This window comes from Diceros bicornis, chromosome 16 (genome assembly GCF_020826845.1).
Source record: "Diceros bicornis minor isolate mBicDic1 chromosome 16, mDicBic1.mat.cur, whole genome shotgun sequence".
Lineage (NCBI taxonomy): Eukaryota > Metazoa > Chordata > Mammalia > Perissodactyla > Rhinocerotidae > Diceros > Diceros bicornis.
In genome coordinates, this window is record NC_080755.1 from 39070652 (window position 1) to 39096987 (window position 26336).

General features: G+C 42.9%; 1 protein-coding gene across 1 annotated transcript in view; it reads right to left on the reverse strand.

Moving 5' to 3' along the window:
• Nucleotides 1-23215, reverse strand: part of PSTPIP2 (proline-serine-threonine phosphatase interacting protein 2) — a 79727-nt gene extending 56512 nt beyond the window's left edge. The window contains exon 1 of the mRNA XM_058557034.1: nt 23075-23215. Coding sequence (XP_058413017.1) covers nt 23075-23107 — 33 coding nt within the window. The 5' untranslated portion in view covers nt 23108-23215. The remainder of the gene's footprint in view (nt 1-23074) is intronic.
• Nucleotides 23216-26336: the final 3121 nt, after the last annotated feature.

The window sequence follows — 26336 nt, forward strand, 5'->3', positions numbered from 1 at the left end:
CGGTAATATCTTGTGCCAGATAGCAAGGAGTGCTCAAAGAATCATGGGAATATATCAAAAGGACATAGGACCTAGGACACAGAATCCAATTTAGAGAGGCTCCCCACTACCCAAATCTAGGAGCATCAAGATAAATTTGAGCATCAAGATAAATAATGATGGTAACATATTATAATCCATTGAATAAAATAAGAATCCTTGTATCCATACTAACAGAGAGAGAGAGAAGGAAAAGCTCTTCCTTATAATAGAAAGCCAACTTTATTATGCAAATGGAATTAGAAAATCAGCATACAAAGACTTGTACACTAATGGTCATAGCAGCTTTATTTGTAATAGCTAAAAACTAGAAACAACCCAAATATCCATCAACAGATCAATGGATAAACAAACTGTGATATGTCCATAAAATGGAATATTACTCAGTAATAAAAAAAGAACAAACTATTAATACACACAACAACATGGAGGAATCTCAAAATAATTTTGCTAAATGAAAGAAGTCAGGCAAAAAAAGAGTACTTACTGTGCTTCAATCATATAAATTCTAGAAAATGCAGCCAATCTATAGTGACAGAAAGCAGATCGGTGCTTGCCGAGGGAGAGGCTGATGAGGTCGGAGGGATTTCAAAGAGACATGACAAAGTTTGGGGGGATGATAGATTCACTATCTTAATTGTGGTGATGGTTTCACGGATGGTATACACATGTGAAAACCTATTAAACTGTATACTTTAAATACGGGCAGTTTATTATATGTCAATTATTCTTCAATAAAATTGTTAAAAAACTTTAATCACCATTTAACAAACACCTCAATAATCATTGATTAAGGGAAGAATCATCAATGGACGTTAAAACTAATGGATGAAAGTTTGAGGAAAGTAGTATATTTACATAATTTCAAAGTATCTCCCCTTAAGATACTTATTAGTTACATTATTTTATATAATTTATATAATTACATCAATTACTTATTAATTACAAAGGAGAAAACAGTAATTTTACAGTGGAGAAATCTAGAAAACACCACTGTGGTAGATTAAATAATGTCCCACAAAAGATGTCCATGTCTAATCCCCAGAACCTGTGAATATGTTTCCCTACATGACAGAAAGGATTTTACAGATGTGATTAAATTAAGGATCTTGAGATGGAGAGAGTATCTTGGTCTATCCAGATGGGCCCAATGTAATCACAGGGTTCCATAGAAGAAGGAGGCGGGAAAGTCAGAGTAAGAAATGTGACAACAGGTGCAGAACTCAGGGAGAGAGAGATTTGAAGATGCTACGCTGCTGGCTTGAAGACGGGGGACAGGGCCACAAGCCAATGCATGCAGGCAGCCTCTAGAAGCTGGAAAAGGCAAGAAAAGAGATTATACTCTAGCGCCTCCAGAAGAAACTAGCCTTGCCGACATGTTGACATTAGCCAAGTGAAACCTCCTTCAGACTTCTTACTCCAGAACTGTTAGATAATAAATTGTCTTGTTTTAAGCCACTAAACTTGTGGTAATTTGTTACAGCAGCAACAGGAAACTAACACAACCACCTCCAAAAGATCAAAGTTACCACCACCAGTAACAGGACAAATAAACATCATGTTGCCCCCTGATATTGAGAATAACACAGCATCATTTCTGTGAAATTCCTGCCCAAAGTGCATAGGCTGAATCTAATCATAAGGAAACAAGAAAACTCAGGGGCACTCTACAAAATAACTGTCCTGTACTCTTCAAAAATGTCAGAGTCATAAATGACAAAGAAAGACTGAGGAACTGTTCCAGATTAAAGAAAACTGAAGGGACCTGACAACTAAAAGCAACGCAGAATCCTGGATTGGAAATGGTTTCTTCTTTTGCTATAAAGGACATTACAGGGGAAATTTAAGTAGAGTTTATATATTATATATATTATATATATATATATATAATATATATATTTAAGTAGAGTTTTGCAGTATGTGATTATGTAAAAAAAATCCTTATATTTAAGAAATATGCAATGAAGTATTTGTGGATAAAGGGAAATCGTGCCTCCAACTTTACTTTTAAATGGTTCAGAAAAAATAAATGTGTATGTCTGTATGTGTGTATATTATACATATATATATACAAATTTACATATACTATATATATATAATGGCCCCCTAAAAACGTCTACATCCTAATCTCCAGAACCTATGAACATGTTTCCCAACATGACTAAACAGATTTTACAGATGTGATAGTGAAGTTGTGAAGATGTAAAGATAGATTTTTTCAAATCGGTAAGAGATATAAACAGGCAGTACCCTTAAAAAGAAAAACAAATAGCCAATAAGCACTTTTTAAAAGAGAATCAACACTACTAATAATCAAAGAAATGCAAACAAATAAGATATAATTTTTCACCCATCAGACTGGAAAAGGTTGACAATATCTAACATTGGCAAGCAAGTGTAAGGAAACAGTCACTGTCATATTCTACTGGCCGGACTGTACATTGGCACAACCTTTTTGGAGGGCAAATTAGCAATATCCATTAAAATTTTAAATGTGTATAGCCTTTGACTAGTAAGAATTCATCCTATATAAATAACTAGACAGATCTGAAAAGATACATACACAAGGGTGTCATAATGACAAAGAATTGGAAACAACTTAAATATTCAGCAATAGGGGCCAGCCCGGTGGCGCAAGCGGTTAAATGCGCGGGCTCCGCTGCCAGCGGCCCAGGGTCCGCCGGTTCGGATCCTGGGCGCGCACCGACACACCGCTTGTCAAGCCATGCTGTGGTGGCATTCCATGTAAAGTGGAGGAACATGGGCATGGCACGGATGTTAGCCCAGGGCCAGTCTTCCTCGGCAAAAAGAGGAGGATTGGCAGATGTTAGCCCAAGGCCAATCTTCCTCACAAAAAAAAATATATATATATACAGCATAAAGATTGTTTAAATAAATTATGACTATCATACAGTGGAAAACTAAACATATATTAGACTAAAGCAGAATTACACATAGTAACAAAAAGATATTCACAACACATTGTTACAAGAAAAATGAAAGTTGCACATATGAGCCCATAATAAGTGAGCTCATATTTGTTATGAAAAAATATATAGGTACATTGTACATAACTGCAAAGACAAAAGTCTAGAAAGGAACATACCACACATTTACTAGTGGCAACCTCTATTTCTGAACTGTTTGGATTCATATAACAAAACTGGACACAAAACTAGAAACAACTTCACAATTTACTAAATGGAGATTAATTTCTATTATGTATGGTGAGATCACGACTTTGTGAAAGATGATTATCCTTGCAAATTTAACACAGAAAGCATAAGATTTAGAAGATGTCGCTGTTCCAAAAGTTGACTAATGTTCAACATTACCCACCTAAGCTTCAACATGATCCAGATGTCACATGTACACACACACACACACACACACACACACACACACAGGCCCTCAGGGATATGAGAAATTTGATTTACAAATCCATTTGGAGAGGAAAATCTGAGAATTGAAGGTGGGTGTTTTAATTCATAAGGAACGTTAGACCACTCCCGAGAGCACTGCTAATGTTAGCGCTAAGACTGTTCCAGTTAATAAAAACAAGCTGAAGGTTACCCCTGAGACGTACATGACCAAACATATCACAGGGTAAAATCAGTGATGTGTCAATGCCCAGAAATAAAGACCCAACAGCCCTCCTTCTGGCCCATGGCATTCCCTGGAAAATCCCCCACACATGCCCAAGCCACTGCCTAGGAATGGAGAGGCAAGCAAGTGCCAGAGAGAGGCTGTACCTGAAACTGGAAGTAGGTTCTTAAATATGGGACCAAGGGAATAACAGAGTGAGTCTCCAAACCCAGCACTCCAGCCAGCAAAGCCAAGAGAGCAAGCGAGATCAAACACCAAATATACTGCCACTACTGTCAAAGCAAATACAGAACTGAGAGCCAGAAATCCAAAGTAGGTCAAACCCAGGGGAACGTCCAAAGTTATCGCACCAGCTAACTTGTATTCCCTCTCACTCCAGGTGGGAAGTTTGGGCCCAATCCATAAAAATTCCCAACAGCCTAAGACCCTCCAAGTCACATCCCCACTGCAATACAATTTTGAAGGCCTTTAATCTCTATCTACCCTCCTTCTCATTAACCTATTAAGCAAACCAGACATGCAAAGAAGAATAAATCTTGAAGTGTTAAGACAATATATAACTGTGAAGACGTAAGTAGCCACATTCTTGCAGAAGTAATGGCTAGGATGCATTTCACAGCTGCTAATTGAGAAACCACAGTTTAACTCCTTATCACACGCTCAAGTGATCTGGATATTCAATTGCCTGGATTTTTTTCCACGACAACTTATCAGAAGTAAAGAAATTGCAAATTAATAGAAAATAATGTTAATGAAAATTACTTTGTCTAAAGTAAAACCTGGTCTCAGTGCATTCATTCCTATTCATTTTTTTCCATCTTATCCATCTCCATTTCTGAAATCCTAATGCATACTTGGAAGAATCCTCAAAAATATTCCCTTACATTCTCTGGATTTGGATTCTCCAAGGCAGAAGTAGACTTATAATTTCTAACAAATTTGGAACCAAAACTGAATCGGGGTTAATTATCAACTGATTAGAAAGCGCAATGAGTCAGAATATCCCATTTCCTAAACAATTTAGGTAACCAAAGAGTCTATTTACTTTCCTACAGTGTTCTAGCCTTGGAGTGCTAGTATATTAGAGAACATCTTGGAGCTCAACCATATAATTAATTTCTATCCTTTCACAAAAGAAGAAACTGAGGCCTAGGTTGCAACTTGACCAGTCATTATATTCTTAACATGAATAGAAAACACAAATGCAAAAAAGTATCACTCAACCACCAACATTCAAATAAACTCCAAATTTTCACATCAGGCTGATTAACTTTTGTTTTAAGAAATAACACCAAACAACCCAGTTTTTTTTTTTCTTTTTTTGCCGAGGAAAACTCGCCCTGAGCTAACATCTGTTGCCAATCCTCCTCTTTTTTTTGCTTCAGGAAGATTAGCCCTGAGCTAACATCCGCGCCAATCTTTCCCAACTTTGCGTGTGGGTTGCTGCCACAGCATGGCTGATGAGTGGTGTAGATCCATGCCTGGGATCCAAACCCGCAAAACCGGGCCGCCAAAGCAGAGTGCACTGACCTCAACCACTACGCTACAGGGCCGGCCCCAAGTAACCCCCTTTTTTATTCCAGAAATTACTCATCCTCCATGTCTCAGTGACTCAGCCTTCCCCGACCTCTGAAATATGTCACTCTTGTTTCTACTTGTTCCTACTGACTCTATAAAATGGACAATCTGTGCTGTCCTTTAGGGTTTTTTCAAAGTTTAAATTTAGTCAAGTTTTAGATTGTTTATTTTCAGTTTCATTATTTGCATTTCACTGAGGCCAGCCCAAGCTCAGTATATTTTGGGTTTTCTGAACTTACGGTCCATGACTTTTGGGAATGCAAATGTTTTTATATTCAAATTTCAGACTCGTGCATGTCTTAAATGTCAGGATTTTAGAAGCAAGTTTTAAAAGCAAATAGAAAGTACTTCTTCCAATACATGTTCATTTGAGTCCACTGCCTTTTCTCCTTCTCTAACTTGACAATTTCTTACCCAGCTTGATCCAACGAACATTTTGCATGAATTTTGAGCACAGAAAATAGTCAGGCATCTTAAACATAAAACACATGTTAAAATGACATTCAACTGAGCTGGATCAATAAATCTAACTCATTAGACTAAACCTCAACTAAAACGTGTTGAAAACTTATGTCCACACAAACCTACGCACTAATGTTTACAGCATCTTTATTTGTAATTGCCCCAAATTGGAAGCAATCAGTATGTCCTTCAATATAATAGGTGAACGGATAAACAAACTGTGGTGCATACATACCACGGAATCGTATTCAGTGAGAAGAAATGAGCTATCCAGCCACTAAAAGACATGGAAGAATCTTAAATGCGTATCAATAAATGAAAGAAGTCAATCTAAAAAGGCTACATACTGTATGATTCCAACTATACGATATTGTGTAAAAAGCAAAACTATGGAGACAATAAAAAGGTCAGTGGTTGCCAGGGGTTCAGAGGAGGGAAGGAAGGAAGGATGAACAGGAGATTTTTCAGGTCAATGAAACTATTCTGTACGATACTGTAATGGTGGATACATGACATTATGCATTTGTCAAAACCCATGGAAAACAAAGAGTGAACCTTAATGTAAAATATGGACTTTAGCTAAGAATAATGTATTCATATTGGTGCAGCAATTGTAACAAACGTACCACACTAATGCAAAATATCGGTAATGCGGGAAACTAGCAGGGGAGTAACATGGGAACTCTGTACTTCTGTCCAGTTTTTCTGTAAACCTAAAACTGCTCTAAATAATAAAACCTATTAATAAGAAAAATTATTGAAACTACCCTTGGTAACACAGCATGCTTTAGCTTTCTAGGTACAGTAGTCTCGCCTTATCCACGATTTTGCTTTCCACGGTTTCAGTCACTGGCTGTCAACCGTGGTCCAAAAATAGTAAACGGAAAATTCTAGAAATGAACAAATCATAAGTTTTAAATTAGCACTGTTCTGAGTAGTGTGATGAAATCTCACACTATCCTGCTCCATCCTGCCGAGGACATGAATCACCCCTTTGTCCAGTGTTTCCATGCTCTATATACTACCCACCCATTAGTCACTTAGTAGATGTCTGGGTTACCAGATTGACTGTCTAGGTATCACAGTGCCTGTGTTCAGGTCACCCTTATTTTACTTAATAATGGTCCCAAAGCACAAGAGTAGTGATGCTGGCAATGTGGATATGCCAAAGGGAAGCCGTAAAGTGCTTCCTTTAAGCGAAAAGGTAAAAGTTCTTGACTTAATAAAGAAAGAAAAAAAAAGCATATGCTGAGATTGCTAAGATCTACGGTAACTTTTATTACAGTATATTGTTATAATTGGGGGGGGGGGTTGTCACTGCTATGAATTTTATGCCCAAGGCGGATGCCTCACTCTAGTCCTGGCCCTGCCTTCCTCCCACACAGCAGGGACCCCTCCCTCCACCAAGGTCCTCCCTCAGTCACACTAAGGTACAAATGACTTAACCACTACATATCTTGGGAGGAAGCCCTTAAAACTTTTTTTTAATTTACAGATATATGATTATTCCACAATGAACACATTGGCAAAAAGGAAAATCAAAATCACTCATAATCTTGAAAACCAGAGATAACTTCCATTTATATGCTTTTAAAAAATACAAAAATGCTGAGTTAGGGGGAAGGATGGCTTTATAACCTGCTCTTCCTCACTATGATCATAAATACGCTTCTTCAACAGCTATATGGACAAGCTATCCTGGTATATGTATACAGGATCAGGTACACTCAGAAAGTCCTCTAGAAAGTTACTCTACAATTTACCCCGGACGTTGGGATTTGAGGTGCTGAGGGAGGGACTTTGACATATGATTTTTTTACTATGTATGCCTCTGTATTGTTTTGCTATTTTACAATGAGCATGTGTTACATTCCTACTTTTTTAAAGTATCAATAAAAATTAAAAACAAATGACCCATGGGCCGGCCCCGTGGCTTAGCGGTTAAGTGCGCGCGCTCCGCTGCTGGCGGCCCGGGGTTCGGATCCCGGGCGCGCACCAACACACCGCTTCTCTGGCCATGCTGAGGCCGCGTCCCACATACAGCAACTAGAAGGATGTGCAGCTACGACATACAACTATTTATTGGGGCTTTGGGGGGAAAAATTAATAAACAAAATCTTTAAAAAAAAAAACAAATGACCCACTGTATCTGCAAGTGGTTCTCTCTGCTTACAGGCCAGGTGGTAAGGCGAGGTCTGGCTGGAAAGGTCACTATGAGGGGGCTGGTCCTGTTCCCAGTGTATGTGGGAGCAGGAGGGGGGTGTCCCCTGGACTTGAATCCCCCAAGCCAGGTGGGGTCCCTTTGCACCCTAAAAGGAAAGCCTTGGCCTTGGCATAGGCAGGTGGCAAGGCCCCTTCCCCGCAGGCTGGTCCTTGTCTCTCTGGGTGTGGTAATTTTATTCTACAACCTGAACACATGTACTTGCTCTTCTTTTAATAATTTTTTTTAAAACTTTTTAATTCTTTATTTTAAAAGTTACATTCATTTTATTGTAGAAAAATTGAAAAGTGCAGATAAGCAAAAAGAAAATAATTATATATTTCCTATCATGTGAAATCCCAGAGGAAACAACAGTTTACATTTTACCATATACCCCCAGATATTTTCCTAATGACATATAACTATGTCTTCATATTTTTTAAATAAAAATGAAGCCTTATTTTACAATTGGTTAGTAACTTTTTTAAACTTAATATCTTATCAATATCTTCCCTGGTACTTGTTTTAAATTATAATTTTTAGGGGTTAGGGACTATATTTCACCTGTTCTAACAATTCCTTAAATTTCTAAAAATGATTTCCACTCACCATTTTCATTCACTATCTCAATTTTAAAAATTAATTTAACTGCAAAAAACATTTCAATAATGACAAACTAATGCATTACTGACGATTCCACCTCTTTACCACAACTATAATATATATTATCAACTGAGACATACTACTGTCCTAGGATTGGGCTGGCCAGATAGTATTATCCTCACGGCACGACAGGAAGCTCAAGCCCAGAATGGTTAGCTGGGTGGCTTTGGGCAAGTCACTCACTTCGTCTGAGGTAGAGTAGGAATGATACGTAGCCAGGGCGGGGAAGGCTGCAGCTGCCGGTGGCTGGCGGCCTCTCCCTCCCCACTTCCCGTTCCTTCCAAGTCAATCATAATTCCGTCTGAATAGCTGCAGCCTTGTACACTCAGCCTCTCTCAGGCCCCCTGGTCTTTCCAGGCTTCCAGCTTCCCCATCTGAAACCCCACCCGCAGGACTCATTTCTTTGCTTCCAGCTGGCTGAGCCCATGGGCCCTGGGCCTTTCAGTTTAGTTTCTGCAGAAGGGGCAAGGTGGCTCACAGGCAGGTGCCCTGAGTCTGTGGCGCATCTTCTCCCTTTGACTCAAAGCTGAGCACGTCTGGGAGGAACCCCATTGCCCCTCATAGACAGACTCCCCCTGCATGCTGCCCTGGTAAGGACAGTACCAGCGTGCTCAGCCAGGGAGAGGCCTACTGGCCAAGACAATGGCCCTGGGGTGCAGCCTGCAGCCAGTCAGAAACAAGGCTGACCAGTCTTACAAGGAGGAATTAGATGGAAATCCTGATTAAACAGGTAGATGCTAACATAGGACAGGTAGATGAGGAAGCCTGAGCTGGAGACAGGCAGCCCACAGAACTGGCAGTGTTCAGATCTGGCCATCAGCAGAAGTACTGACAAAGGCCTGAAGTAAATACTTTTTATTCCAGAGAGCTTAGTCATTTTGGACCCCTAGTTCAGGACCTGGATCTCTTGGGATGGAAAAAACTTAGTGTCTGTGTTTGATAACCAGAGATATACCCTCAGAGCAGATTCCAAGAGGTGGGGCAACCAAGGCCTGGAAGAGAGAAGGGACTTAGACGCCTGTATGTCTAGGGTTTGTAGACATTTGTGGCCACTTATGAACCTGTCACTTCAAGCAGCTATTCTTTAAATAGAAAAAGCAGTGTTCAAATAAGAGTAGAGACTCAGCTCCGCAGGGCGGGAGTGGAGAGGAGAGACCGTGGTGACTGTTTTCCCGACGTGTTGGCTACATCCATCACTCAGCAAAACCAAGCCCAAAAGCTAACCAGGCTGTGCCTCAGAGGGCAGCCAGATATCAACTGTCTTCACTCCAGCATGACCTGCAGGTAGGGGTGGGGTCTCAGTTCCCCCACTCTAAGCAGCTTATTCAAGTATTCCTTCCAGCCCCATGCCATGCCAGACCCTCCCTGTGAGGTGTTCTGGAAACATAGATTTCCAATCTTATCACGTGCCGAGTGCTATTTTAGCACTTTTTAGGGACTGGTACCCCATAGCCCCCACCCAGCTGGGCCTGCCCCATAATCTTGCCCTGCCAACCCACTCCTTTTCGCACGAGGAGAGGAGGTCAGCCTGTTTCTGATTAGCGTCATACATGTGTGTTTGCCCTTAACAAAAGTGTGGGACCCCTGAGGGCAGAGGTCAATCTTCTCCTGACTTTAGAGGTCCACACAGACCTCTGGCTTCTGCGAATGTCAGAACATCTAAGGGCTCGTACAAAGACAATTAAATACTGAGTAAAACTCTGACCATAGAAAAGCTAAAAAAAAAAAAAAAATTTAGTGTTTATCAAGCTTTCAGCAGGGGGAGGAGTTTTTAAACCTTGATGCATAATAGATGAAATCACAAAAGATTAGCTCAACAAACTTGACTGTATAAAGTGTTTTCAAAATACACATACATATTTAAATATAATTATCATTTTACAGATGAGGATACTAAGCTTAGGAAGGTTGAGGAATTTGGACAAGGGCACATATCTCAGCTGGAAAGGAGCAGAGCTGGAATTCCAACCCAGGAGTGTCCAGCTCCAAAGCTCCAGGGTCTAGGGACCGCCTTTCCCTCCTGCATGCCATATTTACTGGGTGCTAGAACACGTGAATTACACATACACATGTATGTATATACAAGAATATATATTCAAATATTGGTAGTCACTGACAAAAAATGTCTTGATCATTTTTCAAAGCTTATGTAGAGTTATAAGTAAAGCATGAGGAAGGAAACAAAACCATCTTTAAAAGAGGAAATACAACAAGAAAATAAATGTTCACTCTCCCTGGTGATACAAATGCAAAGGAAAGTTTAATAAGGCAACCTTCTTTGCTTATTCAATGAGCAGGTAAAAAAAACACAAGGCCATGACTGATGGAGTGAAACTGGTATCTTCAGATATTAATGGAGACACTGAGAATACGTCTGTCCTTTAGGAAAATCAATTTGGTTCTATATATCAAAAGTTTTTAAATGTCCTACTGTTAATGAACAGTATTTTCTGCCATTCAACAGTCATTACTGTGAATCAATTTTATGCTGAGCGTTGAACCAGGTACCCCTGCAGTCCAGGAGTATGGGTCCTGACACCATGGATAGCCATGCCAGCCCTGGAATGACCAGCCAGGGACGTAGTATATGTGAGAGAGAAATAAACATTGTCCCTGTCTAGGCCTCCGTTGTTTTGACGTTTTCTGTTGCTCATGACCGAACCTAACTCTATTTATATAGAAGGTAAGTGAGCTTTCACCAGCTGGTGTCTGGTTTCTTAGCAGAGTAGGAGGCAAGATTATCAAAACAGAGTGAGAGGGGAGGGAAGTGAGGTCTGAGTAGAGTGGAAAAGGTATGAAATTATCACTGTGGAAAGAGAGAGTGAACTTATTAGAGACACATAGTAAAACAGCTGGGCAGTGACAAGTTCTTTCATGAGTTTCCAGAAACATATACTGAAAGAATCCACTCTTTAAATACTCTGAATGAAGATGTGCATTGCAACATTATTTACTATAGAAAACTTCAGAAATTACATAAATGCCAAACAGCAAGAGAATACTTACATTACTTATAATTTTTTAAATGATTGTTAGGAAAAATAGATAGCAATAAATAAAATAAACGTATGATATTTTATCATATTTGTATTCTATGTATTATATTGAAACAGTGGAATACAAAATAGTAATACACTATGATTACAACTACCCACGGAGGAAAAAATTGGGAAAAGTACCAAATTACAGTCATGTGCCACATAACGACATTTCAGTCAACGATGGACCCCATATACGACAGTGTTTTGTAAGATTAGTACCATACAGCCTAGGTGTGTACTAGGCTATACCATCTAGGTTTGTGTGAGTACACTCCATGATGTTCGCACAACGACAAAATTGCTTAACGACGCATTTCTCAGAAGGTGTCCCTGTTGTTAAGCGACACATGACTGTACTAATATATTTTTAATTTCCTTAATTTTGTTATGTTAATATTAAAAACTATTATTTTAAAATATCGTGTGAGATTCATCTCCTTGAGTAGGTAATAATCTCTAAAAGGTGAGATGTGTGTCTCTCTCTGCGACCATAGCAGCTACCCAGGGCTGGTACTCAGTGCTTCATAGATAGTTATTGAGTTGAACTGCCTGAGATGACTGAGGAAGAACCTTCCCTTCTTCGACCAGTGTTGTATTTCTCTGCTGGCTACAGGGTCTCTTACCAAGTGGTCAGCACATAGTGCATGGGCTTTGCTCTTTATGTGAGTGCTCTGCCTTTCTTTGGGTATGGGGCTTCTAGTGGAGCCAGAGCCCATCCTTGACAATATCATTCTCCCACGCACAAGACGCCCAGCCAGTCATAGTGGACAGGTTCTTTAAAAGCGTGGAATGACACTTCTGACTAAAGGGAGTGCATTTACTTGGATGAGTAACCTCCATTCACTGCCACAAATGTCTTCCACTGTTCCTTCATTTGTTCATTCGTCCACTCTGATATTTGCTGAGTGTCTGCTACATGCCAGGCACCTTGCTAAGTACGGGGGATACAGAGCTGAACAAGTCAGGCACACCTGATGGAGCTTTCAGTCTTATGCGACTCAGGCGTTAAAGAGGTAATTACAATACCATGGATTGTGGGAACAGGCAGCAGGGGCAAGCTAATTGGTTAGCTGGAAACAATAATTCATTATTTGGTAATTGACCTAGGAGTGCGCAGTAGAGTAAGTGAGCAGGAGGCTGTGTGAGATAAGTCCAGAGAGGCAGGCTAGGCTGGTCAGGCAAAGTCTATAGTCCATGGTCAGACTAGCAGACTCCAAGTGCCATGGAGGCCATTGGAGGAAATTAAGCAGGGGAATGATATGAATTGATTTATGTTTTTAAGAGCTCTTTAAGAGACATGAGACCTAGAAAACAGTGGCTCCAACTCAAGAGAGCACTGAAGGGAAGCCCAGGATGACAGCTGTGCAGCAGGCCTGGAAAATAGCCAGTTCAGACTGGAATGGGGAACAGAGGACTCCAAGAAGGGAGTCTCCAGAGGAGGATGGGGGTGGGGAGGATTTTTTTAAATACCTGATAGGCTGGAGCATTAAAAAAAGAAAAAAGAGTCTCTGATAAGGGGAATAATTTGCAGAAACAGAAAAGGCCATGCCTAAATTCGTATGGAATCTCAAGGGACCCTGAAGAGCCAAAACAATCTTGAAAAAGAAGAACAAAACTGGAAGACTCACACTTCCTGATCTCAAAACTTACTATAAAGCTACAGTAATCAAAACAGTGTGGTACTGGCATAAAGATAGACATATAGACCAATGGAATAGAATAGAGAGCCCAGAAACAAATCCTCACATACATAGTCAAATAACTTTTGACAAGGGTGCCACGACCATTCAATTGGGAAAGGATAGTCTTTTCAACAAATGGTGCTGGGAAAACTGGATATCTACATGCAAAAGAATGAAGTTGGACACTTACATAATACCACATACAAAAATTAACTCAAAATGGATCAAGGACCCAAATGTAAGACCTAAAACAATAAAACTCTTAGAAGACAACATAGGACAAAAACTTCACAGCATTGGACTTGGCAATGATTTCTTGCATATGACACCAAAGGCACAGGTCACAAAAGAAAAAATAGACAAATTACACTTCATGAAAATTTAAAAATTTTGTGCATCAAAAGACACTAACAGGATAAAAAGGCAATCCACAGAATGGGAGAAAATATTTGCAAATCATATATCTGATAAAGGATTAGTGTCCAGAATATATACAGAACTCCTAAAACTCAACAACAAAAAACAAACAAGCCAATTCAAAAGCGGGCAAAGGACTTGAATAGACATTTCTTCAAAGAAGATACACGACGGACAATTAAGCTTAACATCCTTAATCATTAGGGAAATGCAAATCAAAACTACAATGAGATCCCACCCAATAGGATGGCTACTAACAAAAAAAATAGAAAACAACAAGTGTTGGTGTGGACGTGGAGAAATTGGAACCCTTCTGCACTGTTGGTGGGAATGTAAAATGGTACAGCCACTGTGGGAAACATATGGCAGCTCCTCACAAAATTAAAAATAGAATTAACATATAATCCAGCAATTACACTTCTGGGTGTATACCAAAAAGAACTGAAAGCAAGGTCTTGAAGAAATATATTTGTACAATTCATAGCAGCATTATTCACAATAGCTAAAATGTGAAAGTAACCCAAATGTCCATCAACGGATGAATGGATTAGCAAAATGTGGTATATACATACCATGGAATATTATTCAGCCTTAAAAAGTTAGGAAATTCTTACATATGCTACAACACGGATGAACCTTAAGGACATTATGCTACGTGAAATAAGCCAGTCACAAAAAGACAAATACTGTACAATCGTACAACCCCATTTATATGAGGTTCTTAGAGCAGTCAAAATCATAGTGACAGAAATATAATGGTGGTTGCCAGGGAATGGGGTAAAGAAGAATGGAAAGTTATTGTTTAACGGGTTTAGACTTTCGTCTAAAGTTTTACAAGATGAAGAGTTATGGGGATGGATGGTGGTGATGGTTGCACAACAATGTGAATGTATCTAATGCCGCTAAACTGTACTTAAAAAAAGTTAAGATGGTAAATTTTATGTTATGTGTATTTTACCACAACAACAAAAATGAGTATCAGACTTAAAAAAAAAGGCAACACAACTAGTTAATATGTGGAATTCAGTTGCACGGCCCATGAATAGTACGTATATGTAAGTGTGTACAGGACGTGAAGGGCAGTGGGTGCCTCTTTTTAAATCAAGTAGATGAGACTTCAGTGTTCATTTATTGAGTACATACGCTGTTCTCAGAACTGTGTCAAGCTCTAGGGACACAGAGGCAAATGCAGCAGAAGTTCACCATAGTCTAACAAGGAAGACAGGGAAGGAAACAGATGATTAAATATAGGGGGATAAGTGTACTGTCAGAAGTATGCATCTGGGGGCCAGCCCCGTGGCTTAGCGGTTAAGCGCGCACGCTCCGCTACTGGCGGCCCGGTTCGGATCCCTGGCGCGCACCAACACACCACTTATCCAGCCATTCTGAGGCCGTGTCCCACACACAGCAGCTGGAAGGATGTGCAGCTGTGACATACAACTATCTACTGGGGCTTTGGGGGGAAAAATAAATAAATAAAGTTAAAAAAAAAAAAAAAGTATGCATCGGACTTTCAGAAAAATTCTCCTAACCAAGGCCTGGAGGCAGGAGTAGAGGTCAATACAAAGGCTTGGGAACGGGGCCAAGAGAACATCTCCCCACTCTGCTCCCCCAGTCCTCTGAGGGGGTAGCAAGTAGTTTTGTGTGGCTGCACTTCACAGTGTGAACATTGAGGGTGTGAGGCAGAAGTCAGCCATGCTCTGTCATTACAACTTTTATTATTCTTTATTCTCTCTGCGTGTGTCTCCCTCTCCTAAAATATGGTTGTAAAACCAGTGATGTCATTGAGGTAGGTGGAACTTCTAGTACCAATCTCGGGAATTACAAAAGCACTTGAAACTGGAATCTACCCCCATAAACAAACAGTAATATGTTTAAAGAATGAACAGTCATCTGTGAAAAAATATTTAAGATCATTTCAGCCTATTTTTAAAAAAAAAGAATAGCAAGTAACATAGCATTTAAATATCTGAGAATACTCCTTTGTTTTACTTTCACAAATATTTAGCTGTGATAATTTCTGTTAGAAAAGAAAGTCTTTACTTGGTTTCTAATTTACAAATGCAATCCAGCGTGACCTGGTCAATGCTAATGCAACAGCCATATTTGAAAATGAGCTATGAGGCTGTATAATAGTTCCCAAGGACAGATAATGATGAATGTTATGGATTTGTGCATTGGACTTTAAAATCGCCCTGTGCTGCCCTGGGCCTCCTTATACATACAAATGGTGCAAAGAGTTTAAGACAAGAACATTAGGGCCAACTGGGGAAAAGCTTTCCTCTTCTTGTGAAGAAGAAACCTCTAACAGATGTGTTGAAATCTCATTCTTGACCCCTGTCTGACCTTCAGCCCCAAATGCACAAAGTAAGACAGAGCTAATCCCAGAAAGCAGGTTTAAACACACAAGCCAAAGTCTACTGTGTCTTGGAGAAGTCTGATTTTCCTACTTTCTCACATACATGATGTTTGGGAAACAAGAAGCCTATGACTCTGAGGTACGTTACAAAGCCGTTGTTGGAGATTGAAGGACTCACAGCAGCTATTTGAACCCTGGTGTCCAAAATATCTGGTCTCCTGCTGCCTGACTTTTCTGGCGTGAGATGTACGGCTCTGCAGTCTTCAAGGATTTTCTTATTATGTAAGAGTTTTTAAATTCCTGGCAACAATATCTTACTTATTTAACTTAAAGCATCCTCATTTATTTAGTTAGAAATTTTTAATAGTTCAATATTTTTAAAAATTACAATGACATTCTATGAAGCTAACCAACAGATCCTCTTATTTAAAGCTCCTTTTTTGTTAAAGCTAGAGATTTCTTGTGTAGGTAAAGAAAGAAAAATGTCAGCCATTTCCTACTCAGGGTGAGCTTTTCATTAATACTGAAATTTAGATGATACTTATGCTGTAAAAAAGTATGTATTAAAATGACATTCTGATTGCATTTAGAAGATAGGAAATGAGAATTACAAAAATTAATTGCAAAACTATCCATTGTTGTATAGAGGTACTTTGGATACTGTATATATTTGAATATACATACAATCAGCCCTCCACATCCGCAAGTTTCTCATCCGCAGATTCAACCAACCTCGGATCCAAGGGCCTATGATGGCTGCCACTGTCCTGAACATGTACAGACGTTTTTTCTTGTCATTATTCTCTAAACAATACAGTATAACAACTATTTACATGCACTGACATTGTATTATGTATTATAAGTAATATAAAGATGATTTAAAGTATACCAGAGGATGTACGTAGGTTATATGCAAATGCTATGCCATTTTATATAAGGGACTTGAGCATCTGCATATTTTGGTATCTGCTGGGGTCCTGGAACCAACCCCTGGGGCAGATACCAAGAAACAACTGTAACCAATATATTGCCTTGACTGGCTGATAAAATCTATAGATGCTTTCACCAGAAAAATCCATAAATTAACAGGCATCCACCATACACACTTATACCATGTTTCGCAAATACTAAATCCTTTTGACTTCAGGATGAATTTTTACTACTCTGTATGTATTTATGTATGCATGTATTGTATGTATTTTCAGTCCTTTCAATAATGAGCCTCTGAGACAACAACCTCTGAACTCTGCATTCACTATGTAAATTCAATCTGTGAATAAACTCTCGTTTGTTAAACACCTTATATGCTAGAGTATTTAAAAAAAAGTCTCTGACAAAAAGAAAGGCAATTAGAAAGTCCAGGAAAAACAAGAATGGAGATGTAATCACAGCATGCTACTTAGATTTGAAGTAAACAGTCTTTGTATGCTACGACAACATAAACAGTGATTACTGATTTCAAAACAGCGATACTTATTTTCAATGGTTTAGGGAAAAATATATATATCTATTGAGAGACAGAGACTAATAAAGCAAGTTGGGTTTAATACTGGGGAATCTGAGTGAAGGGTATATGTGAATTCTTTATACTCAAGATTTCTGTAACTTCAAAATTATTTCTAAATAAAGAGTTATGACTAGCAATATAATTATATAGGGAAGTAGATGCGGTGATATAAAAGAGCTAAATGTCTATTTCAGCAGAAAGTCAATAGATAATGTTTAAAACTACTCTATCGAGAAAGTGCAGTTTAATCATATTATTTTATAAAATGGTGGTGACTACCAGAAGGAAGAGCTAAGGAGTTTCTGCATAATGATGTTGAGAAAAGCTGGAATTTTTTACTTTCCTTAAAAGATAGGTCCTATGCCTCTCTTATTAAATTTTTAGGAAGATAAAACAAGAAAAAAGGATTTTGATAATTATTTTAAAGATAGATCCCATTGGCTGCAGAATGAATCGGAGTGAGGTAATTGTCAGTGACTTCATCTTGCCTTTTGCCACTAGGCAAGACAATACAAAATAGCCCTATCCATGTGTTTCCGAGAGAGAGTATTAAAAAAATTAAAGCAACAGCCCAACCACTGTATAAAATAGCACTTGGGGTCAGCATGAAGGGTCTAACTTATAATTTGTTTTCTTCTCTGTTTGTTTAAGGGGAAAAAAAGCAGCTTCCCGTACTGATCTAGGGCACTGTATAGAGAAAAGTCATTAAGCAAAGCTGGATGCAGCCGCAGCTCAAGCTCTGGTCAGTCCCAGAATGACAAGATTCCAAACTAGTCAAAGATTTGGAGCAGAAGGACAGCTCTGGGTGGACAGGGGGCAATGAGCAAGTTCAAACAGGCCCAAGACTTGCCCTGGTCACTCCCCAGGCAGAGCAGAGAGGCCCGGCCTGCTGCAGATGCAGACGGTGGGGGGAGAGTGCTGCGACAGGGACTAGGAAGCTGGTCTAGACCAAGAGCCTTGAGAATCAGGAAGGCTGGGTCAAAATGAGGATCTAAAGGACATACATAGGGGCCGGCCCCAAGGCTTAGCGGTTAAGTGCGCGCGCTCCGCTGCTGGCAGCCCGTGTTCGGATCCCGGGCGTGCACCGACGCACCGCTTCTCCGGCCATGCTGAAGCCGAGTCCCACATACAGCAACTAGAAGGATGTGCAGCTATGACATACAACTACCTACTGGGGCTTTGGGGGAAAAAAATAAATAAAATAAAATAAAATAAAAAATAAAGGACGTACACAGACAGGTCGGGCCTCACACCCAAGTGAGGAGCATGGGAATCTCCTGGAGTGGGAGGACGTCAACCTCTTCTCGCACAGGTTCTACAGTCACCTGTGCATGTCCACATGTGGAAGACACTTGTGTCAGATGATGCCAAAGTCTGGGATTTTTTCCTCTACTGTGGCCTGGCCACTTTCCTGGAGCCCTAGAAACCACATCCAAAATCACCATCTTATTTTGACAAGGTACCATCAACGTTAACCAAGATAAATTACACAGCACGGCTTAACTGCATGGCCACAAAGAAGGTACGTATAGGAAAAGAGGGAAGAGAAACGACACACAGGTGAGCTTCATGTCAGGAAACTCAGTTGGGGCCAATCCCAGTTTTAAAGAACAGACTATTCCCTTTTCAAACAGATCTACCAAAAGGTTCCTTTAAATAAACTCCCCATGGCATTTGAATGTGATTATAAAGTATGTGCTGACTCATAGCTTTTCAGGAAGATCTACCTAACTTGACTGTGGGCCTGTAAACTTCCATGGAACATTCCTCTCTTGGGCCTGTCTGTGATGGCTCTGTCCCAGTTGTATCCCTACATGTCTGCCTCTCTTTCTCAAAATGTCCCTTCTCTCCTCTGGCCTAAACACAGGCATTCACCAAGAGTGCTTCTTAACTCTTCATTCTGTCTCCTTGAATGACTGTCATACACTTCCTTTAATTGTCACCTCTGTGCTGATGATAATAATAGCTGACAGTCACAAGTGCTCACCATGTGCCAGGCACTTACTAAACTCTGGTTTAATCCTCGCAAAATCCTATGGAGTAGACACTGTTATTATCCCTATTTTTATTCATGGAAAAACTGAGGCTTCAGACGTTGAAGTAACCTGCCCAAGGTCACCCAGCTAGTAAGGGGCAGATCCGGGATTCAGACCCGGCCAGTCCACCTCAGAGCCCCTGCTGGTCCCTGATGACACTTCTGTACTTAATCCTGTTCTGTGAACTCTTCGCTGGACACCCTTTCCAAGGGGCAGGGGCCATCTCCACCAGCCCCTCAAACCCAGCATGTTGACGGCCAGACACCAGGGAATACTCATTGACATGTTTGCACTGGTTGTTAAAACATTAAAATACTTCCAAACTCTGCCACCTGGCACCCTGCCCCCTGCCCAGGACACTCCCCTCCCAAGATCCCCCCATAGCAAACAACCCTGGCACGGTACTGGGGGCCAAAGGCTGGGGGGAGCTTCAGGATGCTGCGGCTTTGGTCCTCGCCAGTGCTACCCCTGTGGTTAAATATTGTTAATATCGCTTCTGCCTCCTCCTCCTCCTTCTTTCCCCAAAAACCAGTTCCTCCTCCCGACTTCCTCATTTTGGGGCCCCACACCTCATTCTCCAGTTCACCTTACACAGAGCCTCCTCCCAGCCCTCCTTTCCTCTCTCTGACTGCCCACCTTCAACTGGTAACCTTGTCCTGTGGCTTTGACCTCTTCTACCCTCTGCATTCCTCCCACCTGCCTCCTCCTCTCCCCCTCCCTGTGGTCTCCACCCTGGAACGGACCTCTTCTACCCTCTTCTGCCACCTCCTGCCCCTTCCTCCTCCACATCCTTGAGGCCAGGCATCAAGGCCAAAGCCTGCCCTCCCTTCCTCGCTTGCTCAGGAGGAATCTAACCAAGATGGTGGTCTTACTCCTACAAATGCCACCTCCATTAGAGCTCCTTACACAGAGAAAGTATGTCATAAATATTTATTAAATTCAATCAACTGATTCCCACTTGTGTTTCCAAAGGTTTCTACCTTATCTAATCACAACTTTCTCATCCTTGAAACCTGAAAGTTATCTCCATCCCCTCAGTGCTCACAACAGCCTTGCCCACCCCCCCATCCCCTGAGAGTGTTTTGAAAGCCTTGCAGGCAGCCCCTGAGGTCCCCAGCAGTTTCTCCCAGGTCCTGGCTGACTGTCCTGTCTGCCTGATTCCTGTGCATCCATATGTAAGGCACTATGGCAGGTGCTGGAGGCTCAGCTGATGGTGACACCCAGTGCCTACCCTCCAGGAGCTCATGGTTGGAGCTGGAGGAGAAAGAAACATTCACGTGAAGGTCCAATGGTGACCGACTGTCTACCTCTGGCAGTGCCAAAGGGGCCATGCAGACAGCTATGCTGGGACACTCTCGCTGAGCACCAGACTTGTTGAAGGCACCCACTGAGCATTTAGTCCATGCAGAGTCCCGCTCGACCATTTAACAGCTCTAAGACCTTGCAAATGTTGCTTAACCTTTCTGCCACTCAGTTTCCTCATCTGTAAAATGAGATAGTAAGGGCTGGCCCCGTGGCTTAGCGGTTAACTGCGCGCGCTCCGCTGCTGGCGGCCCAGGTTCGGATCCCGGGCACCCAGAGACACAGCGCTTCTCCAGCCACGCTGAGGCCGCGTCCCACATACAGCAACTAGAAGGATGTGCAGCTATGACATACAACTATCTACTGGGGCTTTGCGGGGAAAAAAAAAATTTTAAATGGGATAGTAAGTAATCTACCCCATAGGGTAATTGTGAAGCTTAAATGAGTAGCGTGTGTAAAGCATTTAGAAAGGTGTATGCCACAGACTGTACACAGGAATGTTAGCTATTATTGTTTTTATTATTTGACATAAAGCGTCACCGGAAATTAGAGATGGAAGATAACCTTTGCAAACTATTTCTCAGGATGTCAGACACCTTCTCAAAGCATAAGCCGAGAAAGTCCTTTCCCCCAGACCTTCACCCAACGGCTAAGTCCCAACCCAGACCTCATTTCTGCCCCTCCCCTAACCACTCCTGCAAGTACACATTGGGAGCAGCTTTACAGCGGCCTGGGAGCCCTCAGGGGATGGAGGCTGCTGCTCTCCCCTGGCCACATGCCCTGTGGGCCTTACAGATCCACTTTAGTCATTCAACAACTATTTGCTGAGCACCCACTGTGGTCAGCCTGTGCAAGGGGCGGTGGCACTGAGAGCCAGCACAGTACCTGTCCACAACATGCTCACATGTTTGTAGGCCCCCGAATTCAAAACTATAAACGAACAAATGCTATAAAGGAACAGAATGTGTGCCATGTGAGCAGGTGACGGGCCTATCGGGTGCAATCAGGAAAGGCTTCCCTGAAGGGTCATACTTGGGCTGAGATCTGAAAACCGGGTGTCACACTTTTTGAGGTGGGGAAAGGCAGGTCTCTCTGCCCTGCTTTTTCCCATAATGTCTGTCTTGGGACCCAAAAGTCCTATAATCTACCTGACGAATTCCCAGGCCTCCTCACAGGGCCAACTGTGAGGTCATTCACCCTCTCCGTGATGCTCCACAGCCCTGCACCCTAGAAGTGGGCAGTGCCCCAGAAGAACCTTGAAAACTCTAGAAAAAGGGTCTAAACTGTGTCCCTGAGGCCACACAGCCAGGTTTCTCGACCCAGCAACCCACGAGGGGGGATAGGGACCTGCCAAGCAGCTGTGAAGCTAAATGGAGGGCAAGCAGGGTCCCAAGTAAGAAGTCGGGCCACTTGGCAGCTGTAGGTCAGCTCTGAGGTGTGTTTCCTTCTTGCTCCTGCCTTAAAGAGATGAGAGTGGTTCCTCCTCCGGAGGGGATACAGACCCTTGAGGGGCACCTGGGGAGTGAGAGGAGAGGGGAAGGGGGCACTAGACAGAGGAAGGGGGACAAGCAGACCTGCTGCCTACTAGCTGGACCGGTGCTACCTCCTGTGATGGCCCCACCAGCTGGGAGGGTCTCACACAGGCATCGCCTCCCTCTGGGCTGGGCCAAGGCCCGGGGAGGGGGCTCAGGAAACACGGCTGCCCGACGGGAGGACGCTTCTGCAAGAGAAGCCCTCGAGGGTCTGCGGGGGAAGTCCGGCGCTAACGGGGCTCGGACGGACTGTGCGTTCCCGCGGACCCTCGGGGTGACTGCCGCTGTCAAGTCTCCCCAAATCCGCGCGCGGCGCAGCCTCCGGGGCCACCGGCGACTCTCCCCGGACAGGTCGCCGCTCCCTTTGGGTCTCGGTTTCCTCACCTGCGCGATGAGGGTGGATGTCCCGACTCGACGAGGCTCGGGCTACAGCCGCCCGCGGGAGGACGCGCTGCTGGGGGTCCGGGGACCGGAGCCCGGGGACGCGAGGACGCGCGGCGGCGGGGGGCCGGCGGAGAGGGACCGGCGGGCCGGCGTGCGCTCGGGACACGGTCCCCAGCCGGCTCCGCGCACGGTCCTGGAGTGGCGCCGCGCTGGCCCCCCGCCCGGGGTCCCGAGCCGGCGACCGGCCGCCCGCCCCGCCGACTTACCCAGAAGTTCCCCTTGAACAGGGAGCCCGTCATGGCCGTGCGTCGGGGGTGCGGAGCGGAGCTGGAGCGGAGCCGGGGCGGCGGGTCACAGCCGGACAGTCACGGCCCGCGGTCCCGCAGCCGCCTCCTCGGAGTCCCACAGCCGGCCGGAGGCCCGCCCTGGGTCCTAGACCACGCCCGATTCCGCGCTGCTCGCTCCCGCCCCGCGGGAAACCCAAGCCTGGACGCGCCGCCCTCGTGTCCCGTGCGGGGACCTAGGCAGATTTCAAGCCCCGGGCGTCAGGCAACGCTCAACTAGGGAACCCTAAATTTCCCCCTCTTTCAGGAAGACTTTGAGGCTTGGAAGGAACTGATCCTGTGGCCTGCCCCAAGTAGGCTCAGTTACTGCCCACAAGCTCCCTGTTCCCCAGACCGAATTCCTCGCAGAGAAATTCAGGCTCAGCGGAGCCCTCGCCTGATGGAAAAGTGGTCGCGTGGACCAGGAGTCAGTTCCGTAAAGCCTGGGGACTGACAATGCCAGCGGTCGCGTGAGGTGAAGACACTTCAGCGAGTCGTGTGCACGACCTCGGGTGCACCCGCTGCAGATCAGCCCTTCGGCCACTTTTTAGTCTAAAAGCCGTGGAAAGGTCATTGATATTGTTTCCCCTTGACTCTAGGTCCCTTAGTGAGGCCCTTTCAGGGCGTCCAGGAGCTCAGCCTCTCCCTGACCCCTTCCTCATTCTCAGGACCCAAGACCCTTCCCAGCAATCCCACCTCAGCAATAGGAGCCCAGAGCTTCCTTCGTCTCCCTCCACTTCCACCCCTAAAAACATAACCCCAGGGCGAGGCAGACTCCTCCTTGCTTTGTAGTAATAAGGTACTCTGGGACAAAGTACTGCTGCCTGCTACACTCTCTGAGCCAAAACTGAGGCCCAGAGAGGCTGAATGACTTGTCTAAGATCACAGAGTATTTAAGGGATAAAGGGCTGGCTTAGAGCTCCAGCCTTCTAAAGGGAGCCAGGGCCAAAGACGAACACCGCTCCTGGGGCAGATCCACCCTAAGCAGAGAGTAGGTGCTGGATGAAGGTCACCGGGACCAAGACCGAGTGCTGATGCCCAGCGCACAACCCAGGGCCTGGAGAGGCAAGCATTTGCCTCTTAATCAGGTTCTAGCTCATTCTAGACACAGTGAAAGGGCAATTGCTTTTGAAAGGGGTGATTTGAAGGACAGCTAAAAGGTTCTGCCTGGTAAAACCACCCCCAGTCCCACTGTAATGAATCCCACCTGTAGAGTCATCCACACCTACAAAGACGGAGAGGGGTCCTCCAGCCCTGGGTTATTCCAAGGGCACGCATCCATTTATCTGGTTGTTCATCTCTTTGGAGAGTAGTGGGGTTAGAAGGAAGGCAGAGAAGCCTGGCAGCACCATCCGGGTGCAGGAGAGGCCACAGTAAACAAACTAAGCCACAGGAGGGGTGAGAAATAGCCGCTAACCAGGGAAATGGAAGAAGCTAAAGTGTAGGGCCCGACCGTGGCTTAGCGGCTAAGCGCGCGCGCTCCGCTGCTGGCGGCCCGGGTTGGGAACCCCCGGCGGTGGCCAGGTCCCACATACACCAACTAGAAGAACGTGCAGCTATGACATACAACTATCTACTGGGGCTTTGGGGGAAAAAAAAATAAAATTATAAAAAAACAAAAAAAAACGAAAGTGCCAAAGACAGGACCAAGATTTTTCCTGGAAGTTTTGAAGATTTTGGAACAAACAGTTTAGATACAATTCTAATTGTCTATGTTTTAATTTTTAATACATATATTTTTAAGTCTTAGAAAGCCTTACAAGCTCTCACGGTAGTTCTACTTGATTTTCGCCGCTTAGGCCTCAAAGATCCCTGAATTTTAACTCTCCTCCACCACCTGGTGGCAAGATTGCAAATTGCAAATGGTTGTCCTTGCTGCTGGAAAATACTACTCATTCATTCCTCCAACACTTAAGCTTATCACCAGCACAGGTGTTGTGAAAAAAAAAACAAGTAAAATGTGTACTATATCCAAGGGTCTATAAAAAATTTGGGAAATTTTGCTAACGAAGTTAAATAACACTACTAAAGTAATTATGACATGAAATTTAATGATCAATACATTTAAGATAACCACTGCTAATATTTTGGCATAATCTCTTCCAATAATATACATTGGCATTTGCTGTACATAAAGTTTTGGGTCTTGCTTTTTTAACTTAACAATACTTCATAAGTATTTTCTAAAGGCCTTAAATACATTTTTCCTAACAAAAGTTTGATAGCACACAGTGCTGACCAAATGGACAGATACTCTTGCATGTAAAAATTGAAAACCTCTGTGAACAGACATTTGGCCATGTCATCAAAATTTAAAATGGACCTTTTTTTTTTTTAGTGAGGTCATATTGGCTTATAACATTGTGTAAATTTCAGGTGTACATCACTATATTTCAGTTTCTGTGTAGACTACATCGTGTTCACCAATAGTCTAGTTGTTATCCGAAAGCATACATGTGTGTCCCTTTACTCCTTTCACTCTTCTCCCACTCCCTTCCCCTCTGGTAACTACTAATCTGTTCTCTTTATCCATGTGCTTGTTTATCTTCCACATGTGAGTGAAATCATGCAGTGTTTGTCTTTCTCTGTCTGACTTATTTTGCTTAACATCATACCCTCAAGGTCCATCCACGTTGTTGCAAATGAGATGATTTTGTCTTTTTATGGCTGAGTAGTATTCCATTGTGTGTGTGTGTGTGTGTGTATACACACATACATATATACCACATCTTCTTTATCCATTGATCAGTTGACGGGCACTTGGGTTGCTTCCACGTCTTGGCTATTGTGAGTAATGCTGCAATGAACACAGGGGTGCATAAGTTTCTTTGAATTGCAGGTTTCAAGTTCTTTGGATAAATACTCAGTAGTGGGATAGCTGGATCATATGGTATTTCTGTTTCTAATTTTTTGAGAGGTCTCCATACTGTTTTCCATAGTGGCTGAACCAGTTTACGTTCCCACCAGCCATGTATGAGGATTCCCTTTTCTCCACATCCTCTCCAACATTTGTTATTTTTTGTCTTGGTAATTATGGCCACTCTGACAGGTGTAAGGGGATATCTCATTGTGGTTTTGATTTGCATTTCCGTAATAGTTAGTGATGTCGAACATCTTTTCATGTGCCTATTGGCCATCTGTATATCTTCTCTGGAAAAATGTCTGTTCATATCCTCTGCCCATTTTTTGATCAGGTTGTTTGTTT